At 38.6% G+C, this 15000-nt stretch overlaps 2 protein-coding genes across 2 annotated transcripts in view; both read left to right on the top strand.

Moving 5' to 3' along the window:
• The first annotated feature begins 1565 nt into the window (after positions 1–1565).
• Positions 1566–5233, top strand: LOC132557831 (uncharacterized). Its single transcript, XM_060222358.1, has 2 exons — positions 1566–1728; positions 4920–5233. Exons 1-2 carry the CDS (start codon positions 1566–1568, stop codon positions 5231–5233), a joined length of 477 nt encoding a protein of 158 aa, XP_060078341.1.
• Positions 5234–13168: 7935 nt separating this feature from the next.
• LOC132557838 (titin-like) overlaps positions 13169–15000 on the top strand; it is a 92317-nt gene continuing 90485 nt past the window's right edge. Inside the window, exon 1 of the mRNA XM_060222365.1 lies at positions 13169–13296. Within this exon, the coding sequence (XP_060078348.1) occupies positions 13169–13296 (128 nt within the window). The remainder of the gene's footprint in view (positions 13297–15000) is intronic.

The raw sequence follows: 15000 nt of genomic DNA, 5'->3' as shown, positions 1-15000 counted from the left end.
CCATGAAGGTAAGATTTCACTGTTGTCCATGAAGGTAGGATTTCACTGTTGTCCCTGAAGGTAAGATTTCACTGTTGTCCATGAAGGTAAAATTTCACTGTTGTCCATGAAGCTAGGATTTCACTGTTGTCCCTGAAGGTAAGATTTCACTGTTGTCCCTGAAGGCAGGATTTCACTGTTGTTCATGAAGGTAGGATTTCACTGTTGTTCCTGTAGGTAAGATTTCACTGTTGTCCCTGAAGGTAGGATTTCACTGTTGTTCCTGTAGGTAAGATTTCACTGTTGTTCCTGTAGGTAAGATTTCACTGTTGTTCCTGTAGGTAGGATTTCACTGTTGTCCATGAAGGTAGGATTTCACTGTTGTCCATGAAGGTAAGATTTCACTGTTGTCCATGAAGGTAGGATTTCACTGTTGTCAATGAAGGTAGGATTTCACTGTTGTCAATGAAGGTAGGATTTCACTGTTGTTCCTGTAGGTAAGATTTCACTGTTGTCCATGAAAGTAGGATTTCACTGTTGTTCCTGTAGGTAAGATTTCACTGTCGACCATTAGGGTAAAATTTCACTGTTGTTCCCGATATACACATTTATGAAAAGTGAAAGTTATAATTTATAGATGGCTGGAATGATGCAGATCAATAAGATATCTATTGAAAACATTGAATGCTTTAACATAGAGATTAGTTCTGATTTAGGATTTAAAATCCTTTCTTTTTTATCATTCCTACTGGCCTGGATCTTTATGAATAATTTTTCCGATAATGAGAAAGTTTTTAATTTGGAACTCTGTTTCCTTCCTATCTACCAATAGAATGAGAATTTATCTGTTATTTGACCTCTCCTGAGCATTGTGGATTACTCGATTGACAGGATCTCTCATTGCCCACTGATTATGGCTAAACATTGGGGACCTGTTCTGTCTCCACTCCATCACCATTCTGTGTACTGCCTATATTGAATATTTCACATTAAATTGATTGAATAACATTTCTATATATCCTACAAGGCTGTGGAATCATGTTATGGAATCAATGATTCATGTCGGGTAATAATTATTGTCAATTTATGATATTCTCGCCATAACACTTGGGAAGAGTATAATTATGCAGTAGTTTAACTACAAAGTATATATCTAGTGGATATGCTAGTGTTATAGGAGGGTAGTCGGGTGGCACAGGGGAAAAGCACTTACCCTTTACCTAGTCATCCTGGGTCACCTGCCCAATCACTCGAGTATTCCCTCGGTACTCCACTTTCTTCCCACATAAAGACCCCTCACTGACTTCCATGTGGCCTAACAATAATGATTAACAAAAAATGGAAAAAAATGTTTCACAATTGCGGTAAAATAAGGATTTATTTAAATAGGTAAGTGTAATTAAAAACACTATAGCTGTGGTGGGGTTCGAATAGTGATCCTTCAGTCTCCAGCCAAACATTTGACGATTTGACTACAGGGAAATTCCCACTAGCTGAGGCTAGTTAAGCAATTTGTACTATCGTCATCACTACTCCCTCCTTCAAAAAGTCCTTGACCCTGAAAACTACAACCAACCAGGTTCAATATGCCTACAAGGAAAGCACCTCAGTCTCCTGCAGCTTCTGTCCTTGGAGTGGTCAGCAGCGCCAAAACTGTGATAGGAAATATTAATAAAAGAATTTCAATGCACCCATTGGAATTTAAACTAGTGACTCTTTTGTCTTTAACCAGACACTGCTTAAGTAGCGGTAATTCCCTCTTGCCAAAGTTTAGTAAACTGACCAGGCTCAGGTAAACGTTAGTTAGAATCAGCCAGTGGTTATAGTTAAAATTTGAATTGTTGCCACTGAACAAAGAAAAGCATTAACATTAATATGTATCAGTTTGACCTATAACAACAAACCTACAGCTGTGAATTGATAAATTAAGTTCCTAATATTGTTTAATTCCTTCAGATGGGCCATACATACCTTACACATTCATGTATGTTGAAAGGCGGTGCTAACCCTCGGTGCGTAGGATGTGATGAGCCTTTCACCATGAAACATTTTTTTATTGGACTGCATTGACCTTCTGTCTAATCGAGAAATTTTTTATCATAACATTACAAGTGTAAAGACCTTTTTGAAACTGTTGAGGTTTAAGAAACTTCTAGGTTATGTGAAAGCTGTTGGTCGGTATTATAGACTATGACTTACCATTTTAATCTTTTGTGATAATATAACCATTTCAGATTTTTAACATTTGTCTTTTACCTTTTGGTTTGTTTAATGTTATTCCTTTTTGGATCACTGTGTGTTTTACCTGTTGATGGCCCTAATGACGTTTTATATGTTGACAGACTCTTAAGAATGTCATGATAATGATAATAATTCTAATTCATCCTTGTTCCGGGGTCTGTACCGGGTCTGTACCGGGTCTGTACCGGGATCTGTATTGGGGTCTGTACTGGGATCTGTAATGGGGTCTGTACTGGGGTCTGTACCGGGTCTGTACTGGGTCTGTACCGGGTCTGTACCGGGGCCTGTACCGGGTCTGTACCGGGTCTGTACCGGGTCTGTACTGGGTCTGTACCGGGGCCTGTACCGGGTCTGTACCGGGTCTGTACCGGGGTCTGTACCGGGTCTGTACTGGGTCTGTACCGGGGTCTGTACCGGGTCTGTACCGGGTCTGTACCGGGGCCTGTACCGGGTCTGTACCGGGTCTGTACCGGGGTCTGTACCGGGTCTGTACCGGGTCTGTACCGGGTCTGTACCGGGGTCTGTTCCGGGATCTGTATTGAGGTCTGTTCCGGGATCTGTATTGAGGTCTGTTCCGGGATCTGTATCGGGGTCTGTTCCGGGATCTGTATCGGGGTCTGTTCCGGGATCTGTACTGGGGTCTGTTCCGGGATCTGTATTGAGGTCTGTTCCGGGATCTGTATCGGGGTCTGTACCGGGATCTGTACCGGGGTCTATACAGGGTCTGTACTAGGGTTTGTTCCGGGATCTGTATTGAGGTCTGTTCCGGGATCTGTATTGAGGTCTGTACTGGGTCTGTATTGAGGTCTGTTCCGGGATCTGTACTGAGGTCTGTTCCGGGATCTGTACTGAGGTCTGTTCCGGGATCTGTATTGAGGTCTGTTCCGGGATCTGTACCGGGGTCTGTTCCGGGATCTGTATTGAGGTCTGTTCCGGGATCTGTATTGAGGTCTGTTCCGGGATCTGTATTGAGGTCTGTTCCGGGATCTGTATCGGGGTCTGTTCCGGGATCTGTATTGGGGTCTGTACTGGGTCTATACAGGGTCTGTACTGGGGTCTGTACTGGGTCTTTACTGGGATTTGTAACGGGGTCTGTACTTGGGTCTGTACCAGGGTCTATATCAGGTCTGTACCGGGGTCTGTAATGGGTCTGTACTGAGGTCTGTACTGAGGTCTGTACCGGGGTCTGTACTGGGTCTGTACTGGGGTCTGAACCGGGTCTGTACCGGTTCCTGTACTGCGTCTGTACAGTGTCTGTACAGTGTCTGTACTGGGGTCTGTACCGGGGTCTGTACTGGGGTCTGTACTTGGGTCTGTACTGGGGTCTGTACTTGGGTCTGTACTGAGGTCTGTACTGGAGTCTGTACAGGGGCTTATACAGGGGTCTGTACCGGAGTCAGATTTTACACTGGAGTGGAGTTTCGAGCAAAATTAAGATCAATACCCATACCTTAGAAAGTTAAACAGTCGGGAAATATTAAAAGCAAGGGGACATAACTCCTCTTGGTTGTCTCTTGACCTTATTTTCTATTACAAGAATTTAAGTTGTGTAACATGATTTATGATGTCATCAGCAATTTTGAGCCGGTCAGATGACAAAGATAGATCAATGGTTGACAATTTGCTTGATTCAATTAAATAATGGCAATTTTTGTTGTTGTTGTTGTTGGAGGTTTTTCGTCTCAGATTTTACACTGGAGTGGAGTTTCGAGCGCCCCATACCTTAGAAAGTTAAACAGTCGGGAAATATTAAAAGCAAGCATAACTCCTCTTGGTTGTCTCTTGACCTTATTTTCTATTACAAGAATTTAAATTGTGTAACATGATTTATGATGTCATCAGCAATTTTGAGCTGGTCAGATGACAAAGATAGATCAATGGTTGACAATTTGCTTGAATCAATTAAATAATGGCAAACATATATAGCCTTATATAGGTAATGCTTTGCAACCAGTCAGATGAAAGAATACAAAACAGATGAATTCTTCAACCAATCAGAAGATAGAATACAAAACAGATGAAGTCCTCATCTAAACAAGTGATAAGACATGAGATTTATGATATTCCTTGACCAATCATATTGAATAACACAAGAATTATGAAATTTTCTCAACCAATCAGGTGACAGAATAATGAGACAGCAGTGAGGATAATGTGAAACATAAACTACATTAAGTATAAGTTGGAACCATGCCTGTTCTTCAGACCTTGATCTGAGGTTTTGAACAGACACGATAGAACAGCCCTCTGGATAAAACAAGGACAGGAAGTAAATAGCATGATAGATTTATTAAACAGGTAAACAGTTATTAAACTAGAATAAATTTCATTATGACTAGCCTAAACACACATGATACAGTCATATTGTCCCTGTTATTGTTGGACACTGATTTTGGATTGGCATCAGGCTTGTATTTTTATGAATAAAGATGCGTGGGGTTTGGACCGTTATACTTAGGGCGATCTATGTATATCAGGAAGCTGTTAGAATAATGGAAGACCTTATGTGAGGTTATAGTGGCCAGTGTCTCCAAGAACAGACTGCTTCAGTACGACCCTGGCTCTTCATATTATGAAACTCGACAAACTAACAAACAAAGAGGCCATAACAACTTTTGTGATTGCTATTTCATTGTCCTACAATAAACAGATCTCCCTACTTTGAGTCACATCTTATATTTGACCATTCCAATTCCCAGCCCCTAGCCCCATTCTCGGGCCCTCAGCACTAAGATCCACCAGTCCTCCACCCCCAAACCCCCCAGCCCTCATCCCCCAAGCCCCTAAGCTCCCAAGCCCCCAGCCACAGCCCTCAGGTCCCCAGCCCTCAGACCTCAGGTCCCCAACCCTCAGCCCTCAGGTCCCTAGCCCTCATCCTTCAGCCCTCCAGCCCTCATTCCCCAAGCCCCTAGCCTCAGCCTCCAGCTCTCAGCCCTCAGGTCTCCAGCCCTCAGACCTCAGGTCCCCAACCCTCAACCCTCAGGTCCCCAGCCCTCAGGTCCCCAGCCACTAAGGCTTATTGTAGGAAATATATGGTACATTTTAAACAGTCACTGGTTTTAATGATACATTAGATCTGCTTGTAAGTATGCATCATTAAAAATTTTATTTGAATTTGAATCTGTGTGATCATAAGTGAAATGTTAATAAAAAATTAAATGATAAAAGATTTGAATAAATAATTTTTATTGTTTGTACAGAGAACAGTCATTATCTCTCAAGATTTGCATTGTATATTGATTTACCTGTAAAATGTTGCCTGTGATCGTTAGGTGTAACAGGTGAGCTAGTAAATGGCTATCAACATGTGTACTATAACGAGGTAGACTTATACTGGAATATCTGGTGATATTTATATATGTACATGTTCTAATGTTAGAGGATGATATTATCTATAGTATCACACAGCAGTAACAGGTGGTTTACTTATATGGTCACTAAGGTAACATATATAAACAATGTTTTTACCTTTATAACAATACTGATGTAATTTGTAGCAGAGTAAAATTTGTTTACAGATAATTAAGTGAAATAGTTATAATAAAAAAACCAATACATGTTGAAAAGTGAAACAAATTTGTGAGACTGTGGGTGGGCATTCTTCAGGTAAAAATGTTTTGGCTCGATGAAGATATGATATACAGTATGTATGTACTACTGTCTACAAGGTATCAATTGAACAGACCAGCTGTCACCAAAGCAGATTACACAGCCATTTACACCTTACCTATGTACAATAGAGAATAAGTCAACACATTTATAAAGATTTCGTCTTGTGTGAGATCACATTGTCACTTGTTGTGTGTTTTTACTTTCCTTAGAAAATCACAAATGTATTGAAAAATTACACATAAACTGATGTCAGTACAATATGTCACCCAATCGAAGAACTGATGTGATCTTACTGCAATTTTTATACTGATTTAGTTTATACCTAGCACCATCGGAAATTTTATTTGGTTTCATATAACAGGATTATCTTGTCCATTGTTAGCTAACCTGGTCCAAAGGGCCAAGTGAGCTTATGCCATAGCGCGGCGTCAATTGTTTGTCCGTCCGTCTTCGTCCGTTGTCCGTCCGTCTGGCGTCTGTCAACTTTTCATTTAAACAACTTCTTCTGAAATACCGAAAGGCATAGAGTTATCATCTTTGGCTGGAAGGTTCCTTTGATGAAGCCCAACAAAGTTTGCAAAAAGAAATGACTTTCACCCATATTCAAGGTCACAGAGGTCAAATGTGTTAAAACCTTTAAACGACTTCTTTCAAAATACCAGAAGGCCTAGAATCATTATATATGGCTGGATAGTTCCTTTGATGAAGCCCAACAAAGTTTGCGAAAAAAAAAAACCTTGACCCATATTCAAGGTCACAGAGGTCAAATGTGGTAAAAAATTTTAAGCTACTTTTTTCAAAATACTGTTCATTATAACAATTTCCTTCACCCATATTCAAGGTCACAGAGGTCAAATGTGTTAAAACGTTTAAACAATTTCTTCTGAAATATTGAAAAGCCTAGAATCATTATACTTGGCCAGTATGTTCCTTACATGAAGTCCATGAAAGTAAAAGAAATGACCTTGACCCATAGTCAAGGTCACAGGGGTCAAATGTGTTAAACGTGGAACATATGCACAGATATAGTAATGTTGGTCATAAAGATCCAGGTGAGCGATACAGGCCCTGTGGGCCTCTTGTTTCAATTTCTAGGCATAATTTTAGTTTAAACTTTCTGCACCAAACATTTCTGTTTATAACAAACAACTGCCATGGCTACAGTTGATGGTGATAATTTCGAGAGGTCCTATAATATTGTGTGAAAAAAAAAATATCTTGTAGATATAAGTTGGGTCAGAAAAGGGTCATGTCTTATAAGTAGGGTCAGAGAAGGGTGATGTCTTATAAGTTGGGTCAGAGAAGGGTCATGTCATATAAGTAAGGGTCAGAGAAGGGTCATGTCTTATAAGTGGGGTCGTAAAAGGGTGATGTCTTATAAATGGGGTCAGAGAAGGATCATGTCTTATAAGTGGGGTCAGAGAAGGGTCATGTCTTATAAGTGGGGTCAGGGAAGGGTCATGTCTTATAAGTTGGGTGAGAGACGGTTTGTGTCTTATACGTGGGGTCAGAGAAGGCTCATGTCTGATAAGTTGGGTCAGAGAAGGATCGACAAACTGTGAGGCAGAATTTGTTGATCATGTTTTTCATATCATAGTTTATATTGTTGAGTTTGTACAATTAATGAAAGACATGATTTTTAGCAGAATATTGAAAACTATCAATTGGGTATCTTATCAGTTACAGATTTTAAAAAAATATGTACTTAAAAAAGTTTTTGTTTTGGCCTGTCTGAAATGTCTTCAGGTACTGAGAATAATCCCAGTTAATTGGTAAAGAAAGGTCACATGGTCATAAAGGTCAAGGTCATTGTCAAAGTCATTGGTAAGGTCATCACAAGGTCATCACAAGGTCATAACTAGATTATCATAAAACTTGATGCTTATTCTAGATCTGCATTCTTCCACTTGACCAATACCTTGTTATACCTTTGTATCAAACTGAGGATGGGCTTATTACAGAACACTTAACATTTGCATGTGTTTCTGTTGAGAGTCAGTATGTATTTAGGTGCTTTAATTTCAAAGCATAATTGAAAAACATGGACTAGCTGTCACATGGTAATTTTATTTAAAGAAATTTAATATTTTTTAGATAAAATATTTTCCGACAGGTTCTGGTAAGAAATTTGCAGAGTAAGATATTGATTTGGTCTGTTAATCAGTAAGTTAGTCAGTTTTATAACCAGAGACTATTTATAAAATCTGCAACCAGCAGTGTAATACACAATCAAAGCTATAGAATATGATAGTGTACCAGCGTATGGAAAAATCAATAACGTCTGCGTTGATTTCAATTAAGGAAATTTGATTAAATTCCTGAAATGTTACAGTGACATTTAAGACCAGCTGTCTGTCACTATACTACATACTTTACTTGTTTATCTTGTAGATGTTTTTGTTGACAAGTCAAAATCTCAGGTAGTGATTAAGAACCTTAATTTGGCAGTCTTTGATTATAGCTTCAGTAATCACGATAATTAAAAAATAATATATAACATATTGAATTAATGTAACAAAATTTGTGTTGATTATAACACGGTAGCCCAGGGCTCTCACACCCAATTTTGGGACTGGGGTCCGGGGCCCTTAGAATTGGGAAAAATAACGACGTTTTCCTTAGAATTGGGAAAACTTGGGGTCTAGATCGAGAGCCCTGTAGCCAATCACAACGGGGAAAGAGGTACGGTTCCTGAACTTAAGAATCCCGAGAGGGTGAAACCGGTCAACAACAATAAATCTAGGAACCGTACCTCTTCACCTGTTGTGTTGGGCTTCCATATTTTAATAATGTTATCTATCCTCCAATCCCCCTGCATACTTGCGGGTATCCAGACAGAGGGAACGGTGGAAATATCATCCAACCATTACTACTTACCCGATGTTGTCTCTATCTTCTTTGAAATTTGTGTTTATGATAAAGTAAGTAATTTGATTTCTTGTATGTTTAATTTTGTTTATAAAAAAATCTTTCCTGTGAAAGTATGTGCACTAGACATCTATTTTAACATGAATGCAAAAGTTTCTGGAATAAAAAACAAAAATCTCAAATAAATATTTTGTTTCCAGGTCTATGATAAAGTAACTCTTAAGTGTAAGCAAACACAGATTTCAAAATCTTGATCTACACATGACATAGTATGTTCAGTTATTTCTGAGAAAATAAATGTTGAAAAATTATGTAGCTATATGAAGTTTTTTTTTCACTGAAAAATTAAAGCTTCTGTGAGGCCGCTATCATTGACTGTTAGGATTATCTGGTATGCAAAACTGACACAAAATGGACAGAACAGTTTATAGATGAACAACAATAACAAATAAGATAATTACTTTATATTTTAATGCAAACTGTCTGAGTGAATATCATACAAAATCAGGACAAATTGTTTAAAAACATGATAGCAACTAGCAAGACAGGAAACGAATGGTCAGACATATTGTCCTGTTTGGAATATTGAAAAATATGTAATGGTAAGTGAAAACAGTATGGACCTTAGACACATGTTTTCATAGTGAAATTTAAGGGAGATGAATGTGGAATATCTATATTAATATTACTGTAATTATCCTGTAATATGTCCATGTCTGGTAATAAGCCCACCTATATCTGATACTGTTCATTAAATCTATACTAAGAGGAAAAAGAAATGCAATTAGGAATTCCCAGGTCAACTACGGGAAATAGAAAAGGGTTTTAGAATGTAATTATGATGTAACTGGAAGATAGTTGACCACTCTGTCAGCTTCGAGAATTTCATTCGTGTACGTTAAGTAAACCTTTCTAATTTGACGTTGATTCAAGAGTACCCCACTCAAAATGAAGTGCGTTCTGGACCCATCAATATTGTGTGTGCCCCCCGTGAGCTGCAGTAACTGCACGAACTCTTTTGTGCATTGCATTGATCAGGGTATTAACCCTCCTCATTGGTATACGATTCCATTCCTCATCCAGCGCCAATGCCAACTGAGCGACGTTAATTGGAGGATTCGGCCTACGTCTTATCCTTCTGTCCAACTCGTCCCATAAATGTTCTATTGGGGAGAGGTCAGGGCTGTATGGGGGCCAGTCTAGGGTGCGGACATTGTTTGTTGCAAGATAAAAACGGCAAAACCTCGCTACATGCGGCCAGATGTTGTCCTGCTGAAACGTTTGTTGACGCTGCTGTACTAGAGGAACAACATGTGGCGCTAGGACTTGATCTCTATAGCGGACAGCTGTGAGATTTCCCTGAATAACGACCAGAGGAGTCTTGATACCATGCGCAATCCCTCCCCATACCACGACCGATCCTCCTCCAAAGCGGTCATTCTCTATCACATAAGCATCTGCATAGCGCTCGTGGGTACATCTATAGACACGACGTTGGCCTCCTGCCCGGTAAAGCCAAAACCTGAATTCATCTAAAAACAAGACCCTTCTCCAACGTTGCATTGGGAAGCATTTTACGGAATATGCATTCAGCCATTTCATTCTTCTGGCACATCGCTGCGCATTAAGCTGTGGTCCAACATATGGCTGCCACGCACTGTCTTTGGATCAGTTGGAACATGATGACACCCAATTGGGTGCATTTTTTTTTCCATGGCTGTCAGAAAACGATTGCGTAGGTGCAAAAGTCGCATTGCCCTATCCTGCCGACGCGTCGTCACACGAGGGCGACTGCTTTGGGGATGGTCTGCAACCCTTTCGGTGGCATGTAGTACTTGGATGAGATGGCAGCTGTTCGATGGGTGGACTCCAAATTGATAAGCAACCTGATTTTGCGGAGTACCTTGCATAAGAAGTGCAATGGCACAACCCCTGTCAAATTCAGACAGTCGTGGCATTTTTTACGGTGAACTGTTCATACTTAAAATGTGGGAAATCAAGACGGATATGTCTGAAGATTCACACACACAGATTTTGAACCAATCATTTATACTGGGTTCAAAATATCGTGCTCTTGTCTCTTATTCTTTTGTACAAGCGAGGTGCGCAGTTTTGTTATGCATCAGTGATTTTAATACGGTACCATAGGGACCTAACTCAAATGCACACATTTGTCAAGTTTCAAGGGTGTGCGTCAAGGATGTAATTTACAATATTAACTTTCTGCTAATTGCGTTTCTTTTTCCTCTCAGTATATTTCATAATTCAGTAATAAGACCACCCCTTGACTTTGAATTATCAGGCATACAACAATGTCGTTCACACACTATTTTCCCCCATGAGAATTTAGAATGTTGGCGAGTATGTATTAAGGGGTATTGTGTTGGTCCTATGGGCTAATGATAGGGTATACACATCTTAAAATAATGAAGATATTTCCTTCCATTACTATAGTGGTATTGTATTATAAATTTCCTGTATATAATAAATGAGAGAGTTTACCTGTATGTCACAGCTATATTAATCAGGATCACAGTGTGACAATTGCCAGGAGGGGTCCGACAGCTGGTACTGTTTCTAATTATAGATATTCACATGTTTCACAAATCTTAACATTTCCATGATGTGGATTATTGGTGTTAATTAGGTAAGTGAATTATAATTTTTAAGCTAATATTAGAAACATATGTAAAATGTGGGAGATATGTTTAATACAAAAAGGATAAAAAAGTAAACAAAATGGGATTCTACAGTGATGTATTCAGCGAATTCTACAGCTGTAGGTGAATTTTGTAGCCTGCTGACAATTGCTTGTTGTTTAATCTGTTGGCATACCAGGTAAATTATATGTAAGAGAGTTTTCATGTTTTCTTATCTTGATTTTGAAGACAGCCGTTAAGATTTCATCAACATTTACAAAAGTTAATTGTTAGAAGAGGAAAATATTGATGAAATATTTAAGCAAACTGAAATGTGATTTGTTCGTTTTGTCAAAAATATATATGGTATACAGTGATTCTTTGTTCACATGAAACAGAAGGAACAATGTTACATGATTCAAGTCAAATTCATTCTATGAGAATTCCCAGATGACAAACATTTGTATTGACAGACTTAATGGGAATTCCCCAAACAGATTTTTCAAAGTATGAGATAAGACCACAGATATTATAGACCATAATGATCATTGAATATTTGCTGGGTTTGAAGAAATTCACACACTTATGCTAACAAGATAAAGGCTCTCTGTATGTATGTATGCATGCAGATTTCTGTAAGAAGCATAGGATTCAGAATATTTCACCCTCTGACATAGTTGTTCTCAAGAATGAAGCACTTAAGAACAAAAAAAATTGAAAAGAATGCAAAGGAAATTAATATTTCCATTAGTTAAGTGGAGAAAACTAAGGGGACACAACTACACTGTTTCTGATTATTCAGATCAGTGACAATATATCATGTATCCCATCTGGTTGACCCAGATTTCCCTATAATCTGTGTAAATCTTCACACGAGATGAAAAAATCTCCCATCAGAGTTGTATGACTGATTGATACTACATAAAATTGATGAGATCTTATGTTATTGTGGGGTTTTTATGTACATATTACGAGCTTGCTTCATAAGACAGCATTACTATATGATGGTTCAATGTATTGGTATTATCTTTGTCTGGTAACCAAATTTTTATCTAAAACATCTCCAGACACACGTACTCATAAACAAATAGCTTCAAAACTTACATTTTAATTTTAATGTAATTAATTAATTAAATTTTTTGTTTTCATCACTGCTAAAGCTTCAGACAGCTGTTCTACAGGTTGATCAGAAATATCAGGGAAAACAATATTTACTTTCAAATCTGATTATAATGTTAAAGATTGTGATATCAAGTTTTATTATAGCTAAAGAGTTAAACAAGATCTTCAACTCAGACTTGTAGGTTAAATGCCAAATGGTAAAGTCAGAAATTTACAATTAGAGTGAAGAACATTATTTCGAAGGTCACAGATTGTATATATATATATATATGTTTAACTACTTATGATGAACTGAGCTGGTATACACTAAACACTATGTCATAAACATCAGGACAGAATTTATACATTGTCATTTTATCAGCATTTCTTTTTTTAGGAACTTTCTCCATGCCATCTGGTTCAAGTTGCTCTCCATTCACTTTTGGACTCTGTGGATAAGGATTTAAACCTTCACTAACACATGAAATGGGATACAAAATTTACAAGCTTTTCTTTCACATCCAAGGATTTAGTTCTTAAGCAGTTATTGTGATAGATATTGTTTTCTTCAAAGTTTACTAAAGATTCAACATTATTGGCTAGCAGATCAGGGAAGTGTGAATTATGGATGGATAAACTGAATTCTAGGGATTATGTGGAATTTTACGTAACCTACATATTAAGTAATATAGAGACTTATTCTTGAAAGATTCTTTTCAAACTTCACGATGTTGACGGACAAAGGGATTGCACGGAAGATGAATCTAGAGCACCTGAGTGCAGCGGAGTGTGAGAAAATTTTGCAAGTGCTCCAAAAAGATTTTGAATTACGACAGAAGGAGAAAACCAGACTTGAGTAAGTAACTTCATTTTTCTTAATATCTTCATGTTTAAACATATATAAGTATGAGCAAGGTTACTTTAGTGTTAAATCAGAATCTACAACCCGGGCTTATTTGTGTTTCTCAGGAAGGTTCAATACCTATCTCAGGATCAGACATAATATTACAGGGCAAAAACCAAGTGGGGTATACAATAACTTTCTCTAAAAAGTGAGGGGGGGTGGGGGGGCTTATTAAAGGAAAATAAGTCAAGGGGCAAATACAATAGCTCCATTATAAAAAGACTTATAACAAGACAATAAGCCTAGAGTACCATTATATTAGCTCTGTCTCAGGTAGATGGGCTTAATATTACAGGACACAAAACCTAAAGGACCATTATATTAGCTCTGTCTCAGGTTATGGTGGGCTTAATATTACAGGACACTAAACCTAAAGGACCATTATATTAGCTCTGTCTCAGGACAGGGTGGGCTTGATATTACAGGACAATAAGTCTAGAGGACCAATATATTAGCTCTGTCTCAGGACAGGGTGAGCTTAATATTACAGGACGATAAACCGAGAGGACCAATATATTAGGTCTATCTCAGGACAGGGTGGGCTTGATATTACAGGACAATAAGCCTAGAGGACCAATATATTAGGTCTATCTCAGGACAGGGTGGGCTTGATATTACAGGACAATAAGCCTAGAGGACCAATATATTAGGTCTATCTCAGGACAGGGTGGGCTTGATATTACAGGACAATAAGCCTAGAGGACCAATATATTAGGTCTATCTCAGGACAGGGTGGGCTTGATATTACAGGACAATAAGCCTAGAGGACCAATATATTAGGTCTATCTCAGGACAGGGTGGGCTTAATATTACAGGACAGATAATTAGCTCTGTCTCACCTAGAGGACCAATATATTAGCTCTGTAAGCTCAATATATTAGGACAGGGGGTGGGCTTGATATTACAGGACAATAAGCCTAGAGGACCAATATATTAGCTCTGTCTCAGGACAGGGTGGGCTTGATATTACAGGATGATAAACCGAGAGGACCAATATATTAGCTCTGTCTCAGGACAGGGTGGGCTTAATATTACAGGACAATAAGCCTAGAGGACCAAAATATATTAGGTCTATCTCAGGACAGGGTGGGCTTAATATTACAGGACAATAAGCCTAGAGGACCAATATATTAGCACTTTATCAGGACAGGGTGGGCTTAATATTACAGGACAATAAGCCTAGAGGACCAATATATTAGGTCTATCTCAGGACAGGGTGGGCTTAATATTACAGGACAATAAGCCTAGAGGACCAATATATTAGCTCTGTCTCAGGACAGGGTGGGCTTAATATTACAGGACAATAAGCCTAGAGGACCAATATATTAGCTCTGTCTCAGGACAGGGTGGGCTTAATATTACAGGACAATAAGCCTAGAGGACCAATATATTAGGTCTATCTCAGGACAGGGTGGGCTTAATATTACAGGACAATAAGCCTAGAGGACCAATATATTAGGTCTATCTCAGGACAGGGTGGGCTTACCAATAAGCCTATATTTAGCTCTGTCTCAGGACAGGGTGGGCATAATATTACAGGACAATAAGCCTAGAGGACCAGTATACTAGGTCTATCTCAGGACAGGGTGGGCTTAATATTACAGGACAATAAGCCAAGTAGACATATGTATTAGCGCTGTCTCTGAGAAGTATTTA

This window comes from Ylistrum balloti, unplaced genomic scaffold (genome assembly GCF_031769215.1).
Source record: "Ylistrum balloti isolate Yb309-2 unplaced genomic scaffold, AGI_CSIRO_Ybal_v1 Utg370732, whole genome shotgun sequence".
Lineage (NCBI taxonomy): Eukaryota > Metazoa > Mollusca > Bivalvia > Pectinida > Pectinidae > Ylistrum > Ylistrum balloti.
This window is presented reverse-complemented; position numbering and strand designations above follow the sequence as displayed.

Excerpts from the sequence above, each read along its gene's own strand:
- LOC132557831 (XM_060222358.1), top strand. The coding sequence starts at position 1,566 with ATGCCTACAAGGAAAGCACCTCAGTCTCCTGCAGCTTCTGTCCTTGGA. Across the intron at positions 1,729-4,919 it reads CAGACACTGCTTAAGTAGCG|CCCCTAGCCCCATTCTCGGG; the intron begins GTAATTCCCTCT and ends TCCAATTCCCAG.